Source organism: Homalodisca vitripennis, unplaced genomic scaffold (genome assembly GCF_021130785.1).
Source record: "Homalodisca vitripennis isolate AUS2020 unplaced genomic scaffold, UT_GWSS_2.1 ScUCBcl_1272;HRSCAF=4685, whole genome shotgun sequence".
In the NCBI taxonomy this organism is placed as follows: domain Eukaryota; kingdom Metazoa; phylum Arthropoda; class Insecta; order Hemiptera; family Cicadellidae; genus Homalodisca; species Homalodisca vitripennis.
The window spans coordinates 22213-44083 of record NW_025777425.1 but is presented as its reverse complement, the minus strand read 5'-3'; the positions used below and the strand labels follow the sequence as shown (position 1 = coordinate 44083).

The window sequence follows — 21871 nt, the reverse complement described above, 5'->3', positions numbered from 1 at the left end:
TTGTGTCTGTTCCATATTATGTGGAACAAAATGATGGTATATAAACTAAGTTTTTTCTTAAATAATTTTCCACGTATTTAAAATTTTACGTTTTGAACCATTTCTATGATTATTTTTAGCTAGATTTATAATCTATTGCAGTGTGTAAATGTAATCTATCTACGTAGCATCACGAATATCGCTTTAATTTTTAACGCATCTTTATGAAACGGTATAAACCACGTTGAATTATGAGTGAGTATTTATTTTTATTAGAATTAGGATCGTTGTTGATTTGTATTAAGCGCCGGATTACAGAGGTTAGAAAGTAGGATTCCTGATTCCGGTGAGCTAGGAATGTTTATAAAAAGTAAGATTTGTGTGGGACTAAAAATTAACTGTAAAGTTTTTCTTAAGAAAAGCATGATGAAATTCTTACATTATATACTTACAAGTTTGTATCCAGCTTTGCCTACAGTAAGGATGCAATCGTGTAGTTCTCTGTGGCTGAAAATGTACTCTGCAGGATCGACGTACATTCTGTCCTCTAACAAGAAAAAACAAAAATCAATAAACAATGTATGTCTTTTACTTTTCCAAATTATATCACTATATAACTCTTGTTAATACATACATTTAATTATTAAGTATTGTATTTTACTCACAGTTTATAAAAACGAAACTAACAAAACTGTTATTGTTTCAATATTATATCTGCAAGATCGACACGTGAAGTGTACCTACTGTAGTTTTGACAGTTATTGACGTCACATTGGGTAGCATATATTGTGAAAGTTAGATCCAGCATTTTGTAAGCTTCAGTTTCTTAATATCACAGTAATATAAGCTGATTTGCGTGGTACAATGATTAAATTATACATTTCACGACAATAACTAGTAGTCCAAAGCTTCTCCCTAATTAACTTTTGGAAACTGTCAAATGACATTTAGCAAGAATAATAAAAGATAATTTTATGTGTAACAAAATTACTGGCGTCTCCAACGTTTAGTGGGAAGGCTCAAAAGATTTAAAGGAAAAACTCATCGAGTAATACTCAAACAAAAGTTTTTGAAGGGACAAAGCCGGGGATACTAAGATATCTAAATATAAACGACCGGTATCGAAAATAACACTCGTTTTTTATACCTCCATTAAAAACATGCAGGTTGGAGAATAAATAAAAACATTGTAATAAATTATTATTAACCATTAACATATTTTATTGTAACACATTTATCATGCTGTGTTGGTATTTTAAATAAATGATCTGATTAAAACAAAGTTAAAATTACAGAAATCTATGTATGGCATAGATAATCTATAAAACACAACACAACACAGAACATGATTTTTTAGAATAGTTAGTTGCTTACCATTTAAATGTTATTGGATTACTAGAAACTATCGTTATTATTGCTGTCATATTAATGGAATTAACCACACAAATAGCGCTTACCTGGGGTCAGGTAGATGTCATTAAACTGACAGAATTTATATTCCGATGACTGGGTTTAAAATAGTTTCTGGAGATTTCTCGGTTAGCATAAGCGCAAAGAAGGAATAGGAATTAGAGATACTATTTAAATAGAAATAGTTAGAATCATAGTTGTTGGACAAGATTTTAAGATTGGAGGATGGAGAGATAAAATTGGTTTAGAGATTATAGTATCAGATGTTGGCCTTAAAGCACATACTGAAAAATTAGAGATAGAAGAGAAGTTTATACATTTAAAGTCATACCAGGCGGGATTCAGTTTTTGATTCTTAAAAGTATCAGAAGGTTCTGATACTGGATTATGAAGAGACCCAAACGTAGGTGTAGCAAATTCTTTTGGAAGAGTTAATAGTCAAATTTAAAATAAGGTAAAAATTGGTCTCGCTAGTATATAATGATTTATATACTGTAGTGATTTTTTTTATTTTCTAAATTACCTTGCATTGTCGCTTCAGAAGTGATAAGAGTTTTGATTTGCCTTTGCTCATTGGGTTGATTCTTAGCATTATAATGTAGTGTAGTTTGGAGTATATCAGAAGTAACATTTTTATCAGAGGTTTGATTCTCAATCTGTTCATGTAGTGTTGTTTCTGGTGTATCGGAAGTTACAATTTGCTCAGAGAATTGATTTTCACCCTCACCACGTACTGATGTTTCTTGATCGTCTGCTTCATCATGCACTGTTGCTTTTTGAATCTCTGGAGTCACAACTGATTGAGAGGTTTTATTCTCAGTATCATCATGCACTGATGTTTCTTGACTCTCAGCAGCCACACCTGGCTCAGAAGTTAGAATCTCAGATTCTTTATGTACTGGTGCTTCTGGACTCACTGGAGCCACACCTGGCTCAGTGGTTTGATTGTCAGCATCATCTTGCACTGGTTGTTTTTTACTCTCAGTGGCCATACATGGCTCAGAGGTTTGGTTCTTAAACGTATCATGAAGTACAGATTCTGGTGTCTCAGAAATCACACTTTGTTTATAGGTTTGAATCTCATCCTTATCGTGTAGTGTAATTTCTGGTGTATCAGAAGTCACAATTTTATCAGAGGCTTGATTGTCAGCATTATCTTGTACTGGTGTTTCTTGACTCTCAGGAGCTAAATCTGGCTCAGAGGTTTTATTCTCAGCCTCATCATGCATTGGTGTTTCTTGACTCTCAGCAACCACACCTACCTCAGAGGTTTGGTTGCCAGCATCATCTTGCACTGGTGTTTGACTCTCAGGAGCTAAACCTGGCTCAGAGATATGATTCTCAGCCTCAACATGCACTGGTGTTTCATGATTCTCAGCAACCACGCGTTGCTCAGAGATTTGAATTTTAGCCTCATCATGCTCTGGAGGTCTTTGACTCTGAGGAGACATACCTGGTTCAGAGGTTTGATTCTTAACATTATAGTGTAGTCTAATTTCTGGTGTATCAGAAGTCTCAATTTTATCGGAGGCTTGATCGTCTGCTTCATCATGCAATCTTGCTTTTTGAATCTCTGGAGTCACAACTGACTGAGAGGTTGTATTGTCAGTATCATCATGCACTGATGTTTCTAGACTCTCAGCAGCCACACCTGGCTCAGAGGTTAGACTCTCAGACTCATTATGTACTGATGTTGCTTGATTCTCAGGAGCTAAACCTGGCTCAGTGGTATGATTCTCAGCCTCAACATGCATTGGTGTTTCTTGACGCTCAGCAACCTCACCTACCTCAAAGGTTTGATTGTCAGCATCATCTTGCACTGGTGTTTGACTTACAGGAGCTAAACCTGGCTCAGAGGTTTGATTCTCAGCCTCAACATGCATTGGTGTTTCTTGACTCTGAGCAACCACACCTACCTCAAAGGTTTGATTGTCAGCATCATCTTGCACTGGTGTTTGACTCTCAGGAGCCACACTTGAGTTAGAGATTTGATTCTCAGCCTCATCATTCATTGGTGTTTCATGACTCTCAGCAACCACGCGTTGCTCAGAGATTTGATTTTTAGTCTCATCATGCTCTGGGGGCCTTTGACTCTGAGGGGACATACCTGGTTCAGATGTTTGATTCTTAACATTATAGTGTAGTCTAATTTCTGGTGTATCTGAAGTCTCAATTTTATCAGAGGCTTGATCGTCTGCTTCATCATGCAATCTTGCTTTTTGAATCTCTGGTGTCACAACTGATTGAGATGATTTATTGTCAGTATCATCATGCACTGATGTTTCTTGACTCTCAGCAGTCACACCTGGCTCAGAGGTTAGAATCTCAGACTCATTATGTACTGGTGTTGCTTGATTCTCAGGGGCTAAACCTGGCTCAGAGGTATGATTCTCAGTCTCAACATGCATTGGTGTTTCTTGACGCTCAGCAACCTCACCTACCTCAAAGGTTTGATTGTCAGCATCATCTTGCACTGGTGTTTGACTCACAGGAGCTAAACCGGGCTCAGAGGTTTGATTCTCAGCCTCAACATGCATTGGTGTTTCATGACTCTGAGCAACCTCACCTACCTCAGAGGTTTGATTGTCAGCATCATCTTGCACTGGTGTTTGACTCACAGGAGCTACACTTGACTCAGAGGTTTGATTCTCAGCCTCAACATGCATTGGTGTTTCTTGACTCTGAGCAACCACACCTACCTCAGAGGTTTGATTGTCAGCATCATCTTGCACTGGTGTTTGACTCACAGGAGCTAAACCTGGCTCAGAGGTTTGATTCTCAGCCTCATCATGAACTGGTGTTTCTTGACGCTCAGCAACCTCACCTACCTCAGAGGTTTGATTGTCAGCATCATCTTGCACTGGTGTTTGACTCACAGGAGCTACACTTGACTCAGAGGTTTGATTCTCAGCCTCAACATGCATTGGTGTTTCTTGACTCTGAGCAACCACACCTACCTCAGAGGTTCGATTGTCAGCATCATCTTGCACTGGTGTTTGACTCTCAGGAGCCACACTTGAGTTAGAGATTTGATTCTCAGCCTCATCATGAACTGGTGTTTCTTGACGCTCAGCAACCTCACCTACCTCAGAGGTTTGATTGTCAGCATCATCTTGCACTGGTGTTTGACTCACAGGAGCTACACTTGACTCAGAGGTTTGATTCTCAGCCTCAACATGCATTGGTGTTTCTTGACTCTGAGCAACCACACCTACCTCAGAGGTTTGATTGTCAGCATCATCTTGCACTGGTGTTTGACTCACAGGAGCTACACTTGACTCAGAGGTTTGATTCTCAGCCTCAACATGCATTGGTGTTTCTTGACTCTGAGCAACCACACCTACCTCAGAGGTTTGATTGTCAGCATCATCTTGCACTGGTGTTTGACTCACAGGAGCTAAACCTGGCTCAGAGGTTTGATTCTCAGCCTCAACATGCATTGGTGTTTCTTGACGCTCAGCAACCTCACCTACCTCAGAGGTTTGATTGTCAGCATCATCTTGCACTGGTGTTTGACTCACAGGAGCTACACTTGACTCAGAGGTTTGATTCTCAGCCTCAACATGCATTGGTGTTTCTTGACTCTGAGCAACCACACCTACCTCAGAGGTTCGATTGTCAGCATCATCTTGCACTGGTGTTTGACTCTCAGGAGCCACACTTGAGTTAGAGATTTGATTCTCAGCCTCATCATGAACTGGTGTTTCTTGACGCTCAGCAACCTCACCTACCTCAGAGGTTTGATTGTCAGCATCATCTTGCACTGGTGTTTGACTCACAGGAGCTACACTTGACTCAGAGGTTTGATTCTCAGCCTCAACATGCATTGGTGTTTCTTGACTCTGAGCAACCACACCTACCTCAGTGGTTTGATTGTCAGCATCATCTTGCACTGGTGTTTGACTCTCAGGAGCCACACTTGAGTTAGAGATTTGATTTTTAGTCTCATCATGCTCTGGGGGTCTTTGACTCTGAGGGGACATACCTGGTTCAGAGGTTTGATTCTTAACATTATAGTGTAGTCTAATTTCTGGTGTATCTGAAGTCTCAATTTTATCAGAGGCTTGATTGTCTGCTTCATCATGTACTGTTGCTTTTTTAGTCTCTGGAGCCACATTTGCCTGAGAGGTAAGATCTGGGTCAGTATTAGTGTTATCCTCATCGGAATCTTGGTTCTGAAATGTCGAACTGGATTCAGAACTTTTATTCTGAGCAGTATTCAAACGGTGGATAATCGGTGATAGAATCAGTTGGATAGCGTGAAGCACAATAGACAATGAAGTCAAGAGATTACGTAAAGTGAATCTATCACGGATGGACTGGTTCGCAGACTCTGGCATCTCTGGTGATGTGTGTTCTGCCTCTGCATTGACATCAGTCTCATTGGGTTCAGAAGATCTATTTCCATTAATCGAAGTGGGTTCTGAGGCTTCAAAACTTGACCTGTAATCAGAGGATTAATTTATGGCGTTAACTTCATAATAAGAGTAATAATTCAGGGCATTTAGAACAAATGAGAAGTTGGAGCAAAAATTTCCTACATAGGAATTCTTTTTCGGGATTATCTTACCACTATATATATATTTACGGTTTGTGAAATTACTTAAGTTTTAAAGTAATAACAGTGCCGATGAACTAAGGAGGGCAACAGGAGTGGGCTGAAATCAAATACTGTCACCGGCTTTTAAAATATACATTCCGATGTTTCTTGTAATCTATATTATTCATAAATTTACTTATCTAAGGATAAATAAAATAGTTGTACTATATAAAAATATAGTTATTCCTCGTTAAAATATTGTCATATGATTGATTCGGTTTGTTTACAAACTTATTCATTCTACTTATTCTCTCGTTGACATTATGATTACACATAAGACCAGTGCAACGTTATTCGCTAACGCTTACCAAAGTCCATCAATGCGCCACCATCGAATAAGTATTTCCTATGTAGAAATGAAGTTTCATGCAATTATTAGGTGCATAAATTAATATGTTTTCGACATATCTCGCGGACAGAAATGAATTTGTTCTATTATAGGAGGAGCAAACACTACTGTAAAACCTTTTTATCCTTTAGATACAACTTCACAAGGAAGGCAAAAAACGTGTGACTAAAAATAATGCCAATCAGCTCTTGAATTCTTATTGATTTTGTATAGATTATCTTATGGATAAAAATTAATCACAAAATGTGTTACTAAGCGATTATTACAAGAACGGCCAGTATATTTGGCTAATTATTTTTATGGAGAGGAAGGATAAATTTTACCTGGAATATTTTGAAACTCTGAACAAATTGTAGTATTTATGTTTTTTTATAAAATTTAATTGCTACTTAAACAGTTGCTAACACTTTCAGGTGAATTTCGACAAATCGGTTGAAACATCTGTTTATATTTAAATTGTACAAAAATATGCATTAATATTGTACAATGCCTAATCAGTAGTGTAATGCAGATAGCACATACAAGATCAATACCTAATTCGAGATTGCACCAGAGACGAATTTAAAAAATATAATACATTGTAAATGTTATTCCAACACTGTTATAAAACCAACCTTAATGAATAAAGCTGTGAATATTTTCACATACGTTTACAGTCCTAAAAATAACAATATTTCACAAAGCAAAAACCTTATAAATGATTATTTTAGAAAGTTGCATGAACTTAATAAGAATTTTCCTAGTATGCCTGGAGTAGACAACAAGTATACAGGATTCCCCCTGGACCGTAATTGGCTTCCAAGTCCTACATATATATATTTTTCCTCCCCGGGATAAGGCAAACTCTACCATGGCACTGAAAATATCCTAGACCGGAAGTAAATGAAAGGGCTAGAAGTGAACTCTTTTTGACCGAAACCTACTGTGGTCAAAACAAACCTATTTATTTGTACTTTGTATCGGGAAAATAAACCTGACACAGCTATAGCGCTGGAAATATAATTATTTGGAACCAGAAATGCTCCTACGCATGCAAAATATGATATGAGTTTTGTTACTCCGATACTCTAAACCATAAACACTGAAATAATGTGTACTTGATCTACGACTACTCATGTTTGAACATTTTCATAGTATTCCATCATATTAAATGATAATTGATTTTACTAAGAAACATAAGGACTTCAATTTTGAAAATTACGTGTGAAGCAGCGGATAACAGCTAGTTTTGTAAATAAAAATTAGTCGCTCGGGAATGTCTGACCGATTCGGCCAAATATTTTTTAAATATTTGTTGAAGCCCGAGGAAGATTTTTTAAAAGAGAAAAGTCAGACAAATGTCCCGGAACACTTCAGAACTTCGAAAATAATGTAAATACTTATGTTTAAAAATCCAATTTTAACTGACACTATACAGCTGTTGACACATTCGGCTGAAGTTCTTCAAAGAGACTAAAACAATTATTTACGATTAAATCTTTGAAAATATTAAACACACAGTGCTTCATCAGTGTAATGCAGGTGTTATAGACAAAGTTACTAACTTTTGCTCCAAATTGCACCAGTGACGATTTTAAAACAGCAAGGTACTCAAGACTGGTACATCCTTGATATTGTGATATGGCACTTTTACCGTTGCAGGAAAAACAGAAATGAACACTATTATGTTCAACTTTCTATTCTTTCTTAAACTACAGCAGTGGCGTAGCGAAGGGGGGGTCCAGGGGGTCCGGGAATTTTAAGACGTATTAAACAATAAAGCATGGAGCAGGAGAAAAAAGGACAGTTTATCATTACTCTTGTCTACAAACATTAAATTGATTGATTTCACTGATTGAAGTGACCGTTGTTAAAAATATAATTGTCCTTTCGTTTAAATCATAAGGTATAAAACGATACTTTTGGGCTCGGCCTTTCGGATAGTGTTGTGTAATCACGGTATATCTATAGGGCGCGGTCACGTGACGTCGCAAAGTAACCTGAAACCGTAACACGGCAAACAGTTTAAATTAGCGACCACTTCGTTTCAAATTCGTCGTGGGGACGTAAAGTGACTGCTTAGAATTTAGTTACGACGTTGATTTTAGGTATCATTAAAACTGTAAACGTGTATATAATTATCGAAAAAAAAAAATTCACTTTCGGTCGGAAAATACACTTGAAAAACTACTGATTAGAACTTCAACTAATTTGGACTTCAATAATTGAGGTAAAACATGGGGTTTTCGATTGAGTGTAGGACGGACGATTTTTGTTATCATTAAACTGTACACCGTACCTATATAATTATCGAGAAAAAAAATCACTTCCGGTCGGTAAATACCGAAGAAAAGCTCTCAACCGATTCAAGTTTTGACGATTTTGGATTTCATTGGTTGAAGTGTTTTGAGGTAAAAGTGATACTTAGGATTATTATGTTAGGATGGTGATTTTAGGTATTAATTGAACGCCGACTAATACATATATAATTATCGAGAAAAAAACATTTAATCATTTTAAATTTAAGAAAACTATGGAGTCCCACAGGGATCTATACTTGGACCAGTCTTGTTCCTTGTGTACATTCAGCAGGCGGAACTCATCGCTTCTGAGAGGGAAAAAAAACTGAATTCATGTATTCAGTACGATGTCCTCATAGAGGAAAATGATTCCACCAAGTTCCTCGGAATGTACCTTAATCGAAGTCTGACTTGAGACAATCACATTGAAAGTACCTGCTCAAACGGTTTCTCTTCAGGCATTTATGCTCTACGGAACCTTTCAAAATTTTGCTCCTGGGATGTACTAAAAATGGCCTTGTACACCCCCATATAATGTACGAGTCGAGGCTATGGGGCAGCTGTTCTAAATACAAATTTGAGCGAGTATTTAGAAGTCAAAAGAAAGCTGTCCGCATCATTTCAAAATTTAAATCCCAAAATTCATGCAGAGATGCCTTTAGGGAGCTTGGATTCCTTTGTCCTGTCTCTACATCCTCGATGTCGCCCTGTACTGCCGATTTAAGTGCGAGTTCGTCCGGGGCAGGGACGTCTATCAATACGGGACAAGAGGCAGGGACAACCTTCGGTTACATCCGTACAGAACAGCCGCATTCAAACGTTTGCCATCCGAGGTTGGTGTTAAGCTGATCAACAAGCTCCCTGATGAAATCAAAAATTTGAATTAACCAACATAAATTTAAAAGGTCGATTGAGACACTTTTTGGTGTCGAGGGTGTTTTATTCAGTGGAAGAATTTATAATGAGCCGCTGGGATGAAATTTAAAGTAATTCGATCATCCTCTATTTCTGGTGGTAATTTTAGAAGATTTTAAAACGTATGGCTGTAAGTATGTATCAGTCTTAGGAATGAGTGTGGACTGTATATGAACGGGTATGAATAGGGGCAATTTAAAATAGATATACATATTTCTAAATAATTTAATTTTACAATTGTGTGTAATTTTTATTATTGTTGACACAATAAAAAGTATTTTTTATTATTATATTATTATTTACCTCCGGTCGGAATATACCGAGGAAAAGCTCTACTGAATCAGATTTTGACGATTTTGGATTTCACTGGTTGAGTCGTTGAGATAAAAGTGGTACTTAGAATTATGTTAGAAACATTGATTTTAGGCATCAATTGAACGCCGACTAATACTTATATAATTATCAAAGAAAAATTGAAAAAATCGCTTCCGGTCAGGTAATACACCGGAAAACCTCTACTGATAAGAACTTCCGACTACTTTGGATTTCACTGACTGAGGTATTATTTCATTTTCCTTAGTATATTCCGATCGGAAGTGATTATTTTTGTTTTTTTTTCTCGATAATTATATATTTAATTAGTCGGCGTTGAATTAATCTCTAAATTCAATGTCCTAACATAATTATAAGTACTACTTTTACCTCAACCACTCAACCAGTGAAATCCAAAATGGTCAAAACGAATTCAGTAGAGAGCTTTTCTTCGGTATTTACCAGACCGGAAGTGATTTTGTTCTCGATAATTATATAGGTAGTCGAGTACAGTTTAATGATAACAAAAACATCGTCGTCCTAACTCAATAAAAAATACCCACGTTTACCTCAATACCGAAGTCCGAAGTAGTTGAAGTTCTAATCATTAGAGTTTTTTCAGGTGTATTTTATTTCCGACCGAAAGTGATTTTTTTCCGATAATTATATACTCGTCTACAGTGTAATGATACACAAAATCGTCATTTTATAACTCATTCATAAATACCCCAATCAGTGTAAATCCAAAGTGCCGAACTTCTAATCAGTAGAGTTTTTCCGGTGCATTTTCCCGACCGTTAGTTTGATCTGTACCCGAGCAACGCTCGAAAATCGCCCTTCTTTTCTAAAGGGTTTTCAGCCGTCAATGGTCCAATGTCCCCGAAGGGGTATTTCATTTTCTCCACAGAATATATTGAGTCAATTATAGGCTTGAATGAAGCTCTGTTTTGTTCTTTGTCTTTCTTATCCAGTGAATCGAACATCACTTTGGTGCCTTCTACTCGGCCAGAATCGAACTTCGTAATGTTTTCTGTAGCTATACAAGAAAATTTGTGGTACTAGAGTTGCTGTGAGAGTTTTAATTTGACTATTACATCTTTCCACTTTTCTATAAGGCGTAGTTATTAAAGCTCCATATTTTTGGTATTTACCTTTTACCAGTGAATTCATTGGCAAATAACACACAAAACGTCCCCCTGATCCTCCGGTTTCGCACCCCCCCCCCCCGAAAGAAATTTCTGGCTACGCTACTGAACTACAGTCTGAAAAACAACAAGAACCGTACCGCCAAAGTTATTAGATACTATTATTTTGAAGTGTTGTATGAACTTAGTAAGGACTTTCGTCATATACCGGGTAAGTAAATGCTTTTTAAACGTAGTAGGACTCTTTAGTCCTATGTATATATGTATATATTTTCTTCATCGGCAGAGGGTAAACTCAACATTGGCACTGTAGATATCTTAAATCGAAAATAGATTACAAGAACCAGAATTAGACGATATTTTTACCTAAATAGGTTTCCGAAGCCTAAATGTTTATATATTTTGTTGATGGTGGTAAGAACAGGCTGAAATGTAACATTGTAAATACATTAGACCGAAAATGAATTTCATGCTGGAAGAAGACACTTTTTGGCCGAAATAGGGGTCTGAGTTCTAAGTATGTATATATACTGTCCTGCATACAAAGCAAACTCTACTATGGTACTGGAAATATCTTAGACAGGAACTAGATTACATGGACTGGAAATTAACCCTTTTTCTCAGAAGTAGGTTTCCCAGACATAGGTAATATCTTTTTATTGGGACTACAATGCAAACATCTTTGGCGTGAGACGTACATATAATTTGATCTAGAAATTCTATAAATACACGCTCAAAAACCTGAAGTAAAAGTCGTTTACAAATTTACCTCATAACCGGATGCATGAACACCTTGTGCTTTGATGTTGTAGCGGTCCCAGTTTGCTCAGTCTAGGGGGGTGGGAAGGGGAGGTTTGGTTTTCACAAGTTAACGGCGTAGTAGGTTAAACTGTTAACGGTACTATCCGAGGGCACCACCTTGTTTTCCAGTAGTAGTGTGGTAGGAGAACGGAGTCAGGAACAAGGAAAAAGACCCGTTACTGGATGATGTTGTAAAATTAATGACCTTGTAACCAACCAAAGTAAGAGTGAGTTAAATACAAGGTAAATCTAAGAAAAGGAAATACATGTAAGAAAGCTAAACTCATTCAATGTAATCATTAAGTTTAGAAAAATTCTAAGAGCCTGTTGTTTGGCTTAAATCTAATCACTTAATATTCTCATTTTGCCAGATATGACAAGTTATACAGGCCTGATAATGAAAACCCAAACGAGTTGAAAAGAGCCTTTTTTTATTGCACAAGAAACATTTATCAAATGAAAATATTTATTAAAATTATGTAATTTTACATTTTTTCATATCATGGAAAAAGGTTTGATTACCATTTCTGTATTTGGATCTCAACAGTCTGATGGGTACAGGTAAACCCTTAGATTTTTATTCAACACAATATACCCTAAACACCAGTAAATTATACCACTTAAACAACATTACCGTTGGCCGGCCAACTAGTACTTCTGGTATTTTACCCATTAGATATCAATCAAACAATACTTACATAAACTAGACATATATTTACACAAAGCACATTAAACATCAGGGCAAATCTTAAGAACAGCGACTACCGCTCCGATCGCCGTAATTTTTTGCATTCTAACACAGGTTAAACGTAATTTCACCGAAAAAAATAGTCCCGATTATCGCCGAAGCCGTTTACTCCCCCCCCACCAAAAAAATTTTTGGAAAAAATAAAATTAATAAAACCCTGACTGACAGTGCATTTATTTCGTTTTTTTTTTTTTTGGTGTTATTAGTTTTCTCGCAGGGCACGTAATTTCACCGGAAAAAAGTTAGTCCCGATTATCGCCGTAGCCGTTTACTCCCCCCCCCCCCAAAAAAAATTTTGGAAAAAACAAAATTTGAAAAAACCTGACTGACAATGCATTTATTTGTTTTTTTGGTGTTATTAGTTCGTAGGGCAGTAGTCCATGTACTAATTCTAGTATAAAACTCGTCTTATCTTATCAGTAATAAACGCGCGCCGCTTATCTTTTGCCTGTAATGAAACTGCGTTAGTTCTGTCTGAGTTTTGTGTGTGTAAGCAGTCATGGCGTGATCTGGGGCTTGGGACTTTGCAAGCTCGAGTTTAATTTTTTTTCTTAAAAAGAGCAAGCAGCGCAAAAAGCGCTGCGCAGCGGGCAAGCATCGCGTGATCTGAGTTTTGAATAGGGAAGCTAGGGTCTTTTTAGCGTGTGACAAGAACCATTCGCACGCCATTTCAATAACTTCACTAATTATTCCTTGTCCATGTGGGTTTGTTTGTTTTACGTCTGGCGGTCTATCGAAGCCGTTCCTACAGGTCACGTGATCCGCCCGGCCAATCGGAAACTTTCCTGTTTGTCACGTGACTACTGTCAACTCATCAAAAACGACCATGGTCGGCCATTGTTTTTAGTTTGATAGTCGAAAATCTTGTTATTTATGTGTTTTGTATTGCCAACATTGTACTGCCGTAAAACTGGTTTTTATATGTTTGTTAGCGATAATCGGGACTCTTTTTTTCGGTGAAATTACGTTAACCTGTGTTAGTACGAAAAACCTTACGGCGATCGGAGCGGTAGTCGCTGATCTTAATATTTACCAACATCAGTATTTACCCAATACAACAATATATTTATAAAGTAATTATTCAATCTACGCGATGCGCTGAAGTTCTTGTAGGTAACTGCAGTGATGTAGAGCACAGGCAATGTCCTTTGAATAGTGAAAATATTTCATAAATTTCACCAAGTCCGAGGTAAAGTCAATTTCACTGGAGGCAATGTTAGTTAGCCTAGGCCTATAAAATTACTGGTACCAGTTTAATCCTTATTATTTTGAGGTAATCCGTCAATTGGTCGGTATAAACAATTTAAAAGTTATACTTATCAGTACGTAGATCACAACCATACGCCTCCGTAAGGGCTCCACGGTCAGGGAGGAAGGCACAGTAGCAGGTATGGCACGGGCACTGGGTGGGTAGTGGTACGCAGACCTATGTGGAGGCACACAAACCGCCCCCGAACAAATCCCTTGGCAACAATCCAGTAATGGGCCAGGAAGGGAGCAATTTAGGTAAAAGACATTATAGATAACCTCGTGGAGACTCAATTTCCAACTGAACAATCTTCAAACTATCGCCATGAGAGAGAGAGGTTAAGCCTTCGTGAAGCCTGTCAGTAAGCAACAAAGTCCAACAGGAAGTAGGAGTCAATTGTTGTTTGGCCAGCTGGAGCTGCAGCTTGTTTAATAGCCAGCTGATTAGGAGTTTCCAGGTTTGATCAGGCCTGTCTGCCAAAGTTAATAAAATCTAACTCTTACTCTCTGTTACAAAATTTAAGGTTCACAAAAAAAAATGTTACAATGTATGCTCACTTACGTTTGAAAAATAACATAAGGCTCTAAGTGCTTTGAATTAGGTTATGGATTTAGATTTTGAAGATTGCTTACGAAATCGCGGACAATTGCTACTCAAAAGCATGTAGAAGTTATTTGATCAATAAACGGGTTTAAAAATGCATTAACAATTTATAAAAACTGGGTTTTGAACAAACTCAATTAAGAAAAGATGTTTTAAATGTTAGATATTTGTGTAAAACAGGATTTGAATGAAATATTAATCACAATATTAATTTGTGACCAAAAACAAAGAGGATCAATTTTTATGGAGTTATTATGTGAAGTTATTCGTTTCTATAAGTTTATATTCACCAATAACATCTCATTTTAGATTTTATGTCCACGCAAATGCCAAAATAAACTACATATTGGGTCTATGATTTGTAACTCGTAGTTTAAAACACATACCAAAAAATTAAATAAATTTCTATTTGTTAAAATTTTTAATCTCTCAAACCAACATGGTCGTCCTACCTATCACGTTCTTCTTCATCATCTTCTTCAGAACTGGCAGGCAAATATTTTGTAATATGTTTGTACCAATTGAAAACATCGTAGGGTTGATTTTGCCATTAATTAATCGCAATATATTACAGAGCGATTCAAAGTGCTCGGTGCTAGGTCTGCGCATGCGCATTAACACTTTCCCCCTCCAAATGGCATAGTACAGTCAATTTATGAAATCAACATCCTAATACATTATAAATGCGAAAGTGACTTTGTTTGTTTTGATTTCACCCGTAAACTAATCAACCGATTGTACTGAAATTTTACATGGCCATTCTTAGGGTCCCTGTTTTGAATATAATAGACCCATTCTTATTTAGGAAGAGCCTGTTAAATACGAGTATATTATTAACTTTTCTGTGTAAATATTGTTTTATGACACCACAACCATATGTTTTCATTAATTTAATGAATATTTTCAATTTGTTAACATTTATAGTGTGAAAGCATAGAGAAAGCTAGATAGTAATAACACTTCTTATTTCAACCTTTTCTGTAACGTTGTTGAGCACAGAGTAAGAAAATATCCACATCAGAAAATTAAATGCTTTGGTAAAAATATACTTTTAACTGTATATTCTGGCAAATGTTAAGTAGTCTATGCAGTGCTTGGTCACTCCTTTGATGCAGTTATGAAAGACAAATTTACCATCTAACCTTTACTATAAATTTAAACATTGTTATTAAAACTCATCAGTTGTTTTTGACGTAAATAGGCTTCTCAGACATTTGTGTGTATACGAGAAGTACACATATACAGGGTGATTCATGAAGTTCTCCCCCCACTTCTACAGCACATTGTACTAGTAAAAATAATGAAAAAATGTTATATAAACATAGGTCCGAAAACGCTTCGTTAGCGAGTTACAGCTAGCGAAAGATTTCGCCTGAATTCCTGGGTAAAGAGTAAAATAAAGCCATACTGAACTTTTGGAAAGGTTAATTAAGTAAGAAATATCGTGGATTCTTATGTATTTTTACCTGATAAAGCTAATAAAATAGGTTTCAGAACTGTACCTGTAGTAGTTTTTGAGGGATTCAGGGTTAAATGCAAAAAATTGGGGCACGAAACAATGTTTTTTTTAAGTTTGATGTACAATAACTTTGTTAAATTGGTAATAAATACATAGAATCAACAAACATTAATTGTAGAGAATTTAATTCTGAGAAAATTGATATAATCAAAGTCTAAAATAAAACAGAAATAAGTACCAAAAAATCGATTTTATTCAGTATAATACATTACTAGCTGTAAAGAAATACCGTACGGTATTTAGTTAAAATAAAATAAAAACAAAATGTTTGTTCCTTAATGATGAGCATTCCATGACGGAGCACCTCCCCACTTTTCACGTGCCGTTTCTGGTTACTTAAATCATCAATTTCCTGGACACTGGATTGGTCGTGGAGGGCCTCACCCTTGGCCACCAAGATCACCAGATCTATCTCCATTGAATTATTGCATCTGGGGATGGATGAAAGACATTGTATACAAGACAAAAGTGAATTCTCGTGATGAATTAATTGCCCGTATTATGGATTCGGCTGTGCAGATACAGGGAAGTCCTGAAAAATTAAGAAACGCAACAAAAGCAATACACAAACGTGCTGCAAAATGTATTGATAATGATGGCCTCATTTTCGAACATCTATTATAAAAAGGTGCGTACGGTTGGCCCAACCTGATTAATTTTGCTTAAAACTAGTAATGTATTGTACTGAATAAAATCGATTTTTTGGTACTTATTTCTGTTTTATTTTAGACTTTGATTATATCAATTTTCTCAGAATTAAATTCTCTACAATTAATGTTTGTTGATTTTATGTATTTATTACCAATTTAACAAAGTTATTGTACATCAAACTTAAAAAAACATTGTTTCGTGCCCCAATTTTTTGCATTTAACCCTGAATCCCTCAAAAACTACTACAGGTACAGTTCTGAAACCTATTTTATTAGCTTTATCAGGTAAAAATACATAAGAATCCACGATATTTCTTACTTAATTAACCTTTCCAAAAGTTCAGTATGGCTTTATTTTACTCTTTACCCAGGAATTCAGGCGAAATCTTTCGCTAGCTGTAACTCGCTAACGAAGCGTTTTCGGACCTATGTTTATATAACATTTTTTCATTATTTTTACTAGTACAATGTGCTGTAGAAGTGGGGGGAGAACTTCATGAATCACCCTGTATATTATTGGTCGGGGAAACAAGGCAAAACCATCTATAGAACAAAAAATACTTAGACCGAAGTAATTTACAATGGCCATAAATAAAGACTTTTGATTGATTTTCTTGATCGTGGCAACAAGGCAAACTCAACATTGGCGTTGGAAATATGAATCACTCGAACCAGAAGTGCTCATAGCCTATACTGTACGTGCAAAACCTTCGAAATTGCGTGCGAAGCTGCGCATAACTGCAAGTGAATTTACAAAGTAATATACCAGACACCAAATGCAGTTTTTAATTATATAAAATCGTCGAAATTCATTATGCCTATTTAAAAAATCCATCGTATTATATCATAATTGCTTTCATTAAGAAAGCTAAAAGCTTGGACTGGAGTTCCTTTGGTCTAAAATAGTTCCAGTGTTAATGAAACCGTTGTAACTATTCAATCAAATATATGGAGTGTTGGATGCAGAGAAAGGACATAGCCAGTGATGGGGTCCCAGGGGTCCGGACTCCCCAAATTATACATTTTTAAATTACTTTTTTAGTAAACTATTATTATTATTTAAACAATTCAGTACAACTGACATGTACTGCTGAAAGATCGCTCTCAACAAATAAACGTGTCAAGAACAATAAGGAAGAAAATGGGGCCTTACTCTCTGCATTACGGAAACATATCAATTTTCTGATGAAGAGGGATTGCCGGCGAAGCCGCTGGTCCTGGACGCTAGTCCAGTATAAAACAAAAACATATGTTTTAATGATTTTTACAATGTACACATTTTTCATCGTATTAAAACGAAAGCGAACATGAAAGTTAAATTTTTAACATAGTGTAAAACATTGAAGTAGGGGGAATTATGGTAGGGGACGTTCACTATCTCTCTTACACTACCGTGACACCCGCTGTAAGTTTAAAAGTTTAAAAAATAAAAAATAGCACTGAACATAACCTAGTAAATATAGAGAAACAAAACGATCATGTAACCAGTGAGCGTGCTCCGATTGGTTGTGTGGAGGAAGCATGGTTTAATAAAATGGAACAGCTGGAGAAAACACTCTTAGATGAAAACTTTAATATTCCGTAGTATTTTATAATTTGGTGAGTTATATTTGGTTGAAAACAACTATAGTTTCTATTGTAATTCAATATAGAGTTTTCCAATGTGTAATATATAACAATGTTTTTAGAAAACTGTGTGAATGTTCGCTTCTCATATTGGCCAACACTTACGCAATTTTGCTTCATTGAGACGAACTCATACAAAAGGAAATATGAAATTACAACGTTTATTAAAATAAACGGACCTAAAAGTGGTACAATCCAATCCCTGATGTTATTGCATTCAAATATACAGTACTGTTTCCCGCGGCTTCGCACGCTTTTCGTAAGCTTTGCCCGTGTGTGAGCACTTCTGGTTCAAGTGAACTATATTTCCAACGCCGTTTTATACTTTGCCTTGTTGCCATGATCAAGAAAATAATATGTCATAAGTATACGTTTGTAGCCATTGTACACATGTACTTTATTCTAGAGGGTTCTAACACTCAAGCTTTAAGTTCAACCAGATATATATTTTAAAGACAAATATACATCACAACCTAGTGCCTTCAAATAGTGTTTGGCTATTTAATATACGTACTGTCTCGTAATTGCAGTTTTAATGTGCAGGTGCTTTGAAAACTTTTATCTTGCAGCGACGCCTGGTGGCTAGTTACATCAATGAGCATAGCACATAAACCTTCTCCGTGGAGAAATACATGTACATAAAAATGTTCATAATAATCGGTCAAATAGTTTCTGATTCCATAAAGGACAAACACACACAAACATTCATTTATATATATTCAATAACATTCAAAACATTCAATATATATATATATATATACGTTAAACTTTATAAATGGCAATAGCCTTATTTAATTTCAATAAGCATTGAATCGCAAAAAGTACTTGCTCCGCCGGGAGTCGAACCCGGATCTCTCACTTGCCGGGTGAATGTGCTACCTTTACACATATGTTAGTTTGCTTATTTTAAACGCATATGTGACAGATACGGCCAAATACAAAATAATTGAATCGGAAAAAGTAAGCGCTTATTGAAATATATATATATATATATATATATATATATATATATATATATATAGATTAGCCAAAATAAACAGTATTGAAATGGTAATACTTTATTATGGTAAACACGGTAATATTACATATAGATTTTACCAATAAGTACAAGACAAAAGATGCAAAATCGGTTAAACTCGGGTATGAACATGTTCTATATTTCAGTTTAAGGCAACACTCGTACCGTTCTTATAGGTTTCGCATCATTTTCATGAATAGCGGTTGTTCCATTGTCCTAATACACTTGCTTATTTTTTCTTTGAGTTGAACGATACAGGTGTAGCCTCTCTACAACAATGTCAGGGCGTTCCAATTCAAGGAAACGTGTTGTCTGGTTGTTTATGAAACCATTAAGATGCACATGACATTCATCTGTAAACCATACATCACTCAGAAACTCAGGTTCTTCATAGCATATTGCTAACATTGAAGCACAGTACTGAACTCTGGCTAGTTTGTTTCTACAGTTCAAAGTTTGTACAATTTGTATTCTGTAGGGAAAACCACCAATATTTTTTAACCTTATTGATCATTCTTCGCATTGACGTATTGCTAATATTCAGTTTAAGAGAAGCGCGCATTAGACTTCTTTTCGGTGACTGTAACACTTGCTGCACTCTGTAACTCTTCCGTGGTTTTCATTTGTACAGATAGTAGTTGGGCGACCTAAAAAACCCTTTCGCTGTGTCAAAACTCTACCTGTTCTTCAAAATGTTTCAACAACACTAAGAGTCACAGCATTACTAGGCAGATTTTTGTAGAAATGTTCCTGAAAACGTAATGCAAGTGTATGACAAGCTTGGCCCACCCGCACGTCCAATTCCGTATCAGTGAAAATAATGCTCTACGATAAAAGACTTCTCTACCGTTTTTAGCACCATGTTAGCAAAAACTAACCTCAAATAAGAAAGAAGTAATGAGGACGAAGCCGTGGCAACAATCGACAATTGAATCAGCTGATTGAGAAGGCAACTACAGCTGATTCAGTTTCAGTACTGTTTATTATGGCTAATACTGTATTATATAAGCTCTTAATATCTCGATGACTAAAGTCAAAATTAACAGTTTTGTATTATCTTGTTTAACCTAAAACATGAACATTATTAGTTCACTATAAAGTATTTGAGGTACACGTTTTCCAAAGCTTTACCCTTGGCTTTGATGTCAATAATAACATTATTTTTCGAGCAGTATACTCACCTCCTCCGTACACCACCTCCAACTGGATGGTACTTACATTCAAACCATAGACATTTTTAAATAAATTTACTAACAATACTTATATTACAAGTTTCATACAAACAAATAACAACAGGTTTTATTAAGCCATAGTTAAAGATCATGTAACGACAATAGATTAAATAATTTGTTTTTCAATGTAAACGTTATAAATTTTTCAGTGCCTTAAAATCAACAATTGCGTCAAATGTGTATTTTAAATGCAGTGCAAAAGGTGGGGTAATATATTAAACCTCTAAGCTAATTAGTTATATCCAATTAATCACCTATGATCTTCTAACTGCTTTAGTGTATTAATGAGTTCATAGTTAAGTTATTATTTAAATGTCACCTATGTCAGGTATTCAACAGGCGATTATTGTACGTATACACTCCATACAACACTCGACGTTATTTACCAATAACACAACTGTTTCAAGCCGCACTGAAACAGTGGGCATTGCAAAACCTGTTGGGTAAAACCCTATTACGTATGTAACTGCGAAAACTCGATAAGAAAACAAACTTCAAACTACATTTATTTCTAGTTCTAAAAACTTTAAAAATGTATTATAAGCTTCTGCTATTATTACGATGAGATATACTAAAAATATATAATATGAGAACTGGGAACATACAACTAGAGAATATTCGTCGAATTGCAATCAATGCTGAAGCATTTTGAGAACTCACTTCATTTATTCTGTGAAATTAGTTTTAATGTGTTAATTACAAGGATGTTAAATATTTGAAATAAATAAATTGTTTGCAGTTATTATCAATAGTTATCACAAAATAAATTATTAATATGTTAATCTGTAAACAGAATATTGCATTTCCAAAATATTTTCCTACTGAAATGCTTGCGAACCGATTCGGTCATTTCTTTTTGATGAAAAAGAGTTAAAGAATCGTTTTAAAAGCGTTTTCAAAAATATATGTTTCTTCCTCTGCTCCTAAGACAAGATAAAATGTTCTACTCATAATTATATTTTAAAGTTTCTTTTAAGCTTGAAATAACATATATTTGTCAATAAAACTGCATTAAATAGTTTTCTATTGTATAATTCAATGTATATAATTTATTTCATTCATCCCCAACGCTTTTATTATATACTTCATGTATGGAGTGTTACTTCAATTGAATCAGGAATTTATCACATTTTACAGCTTTGAGTTGATATCAACAAAGCTCTTTTCCAACTGTCATTGTATATTTCGGCAAACGTTAATAAACCATGACAGTGAAAAAAAATTGTCAAGGATTTGAACGTTGTCCACATCAACAAGAACATATATCATACATACCAGGATTGAGATTGAAGACGGTTTTTTCTCTTCCTATGATGGCGGCGACGACGCGGCATAGTTCTACTACTTGTAGTATCCAGCGTCAGTCAGGCTCACCTACCATAAGCTGGTGACTTTATCAATGGTCCTAAAACAAAATATACGTCGAATATCAATGT

The 21871-nt window shown here is 35.7% G+C and overlaps 1 protein-coding gene across 1 annotated transcript in view; it reads right to left on the bottom strand.

The window, feature by feature from the left end:
• The window catches only part of LOC124371365 (mucin-4-like), a 39193-nt gene that overhangs the window by 9186 nt on the left and 8136 nt on the right, over window positions 1-21871 (bottom strand). The window contains exons 2-4 of the mRNA XM_046829695.1: window positions 21711-21840; window positions 1913-5832; window positions 432-526 (exon numbers count right to left, since the gene is read on the bottom strand). Coding sequence (XP_046685651.1) covers window positions 432-526; window positions 1913-5832; window positions 21711-21769 — 4074 coding nt within the window. The 5' untranslated portion in view covers window positions 21770-21840. The remainder of the gene's footprint in view (window positions 1-431; window positions 527-1912; window positions 5833-21710; window positions 21841-21871) is intronic.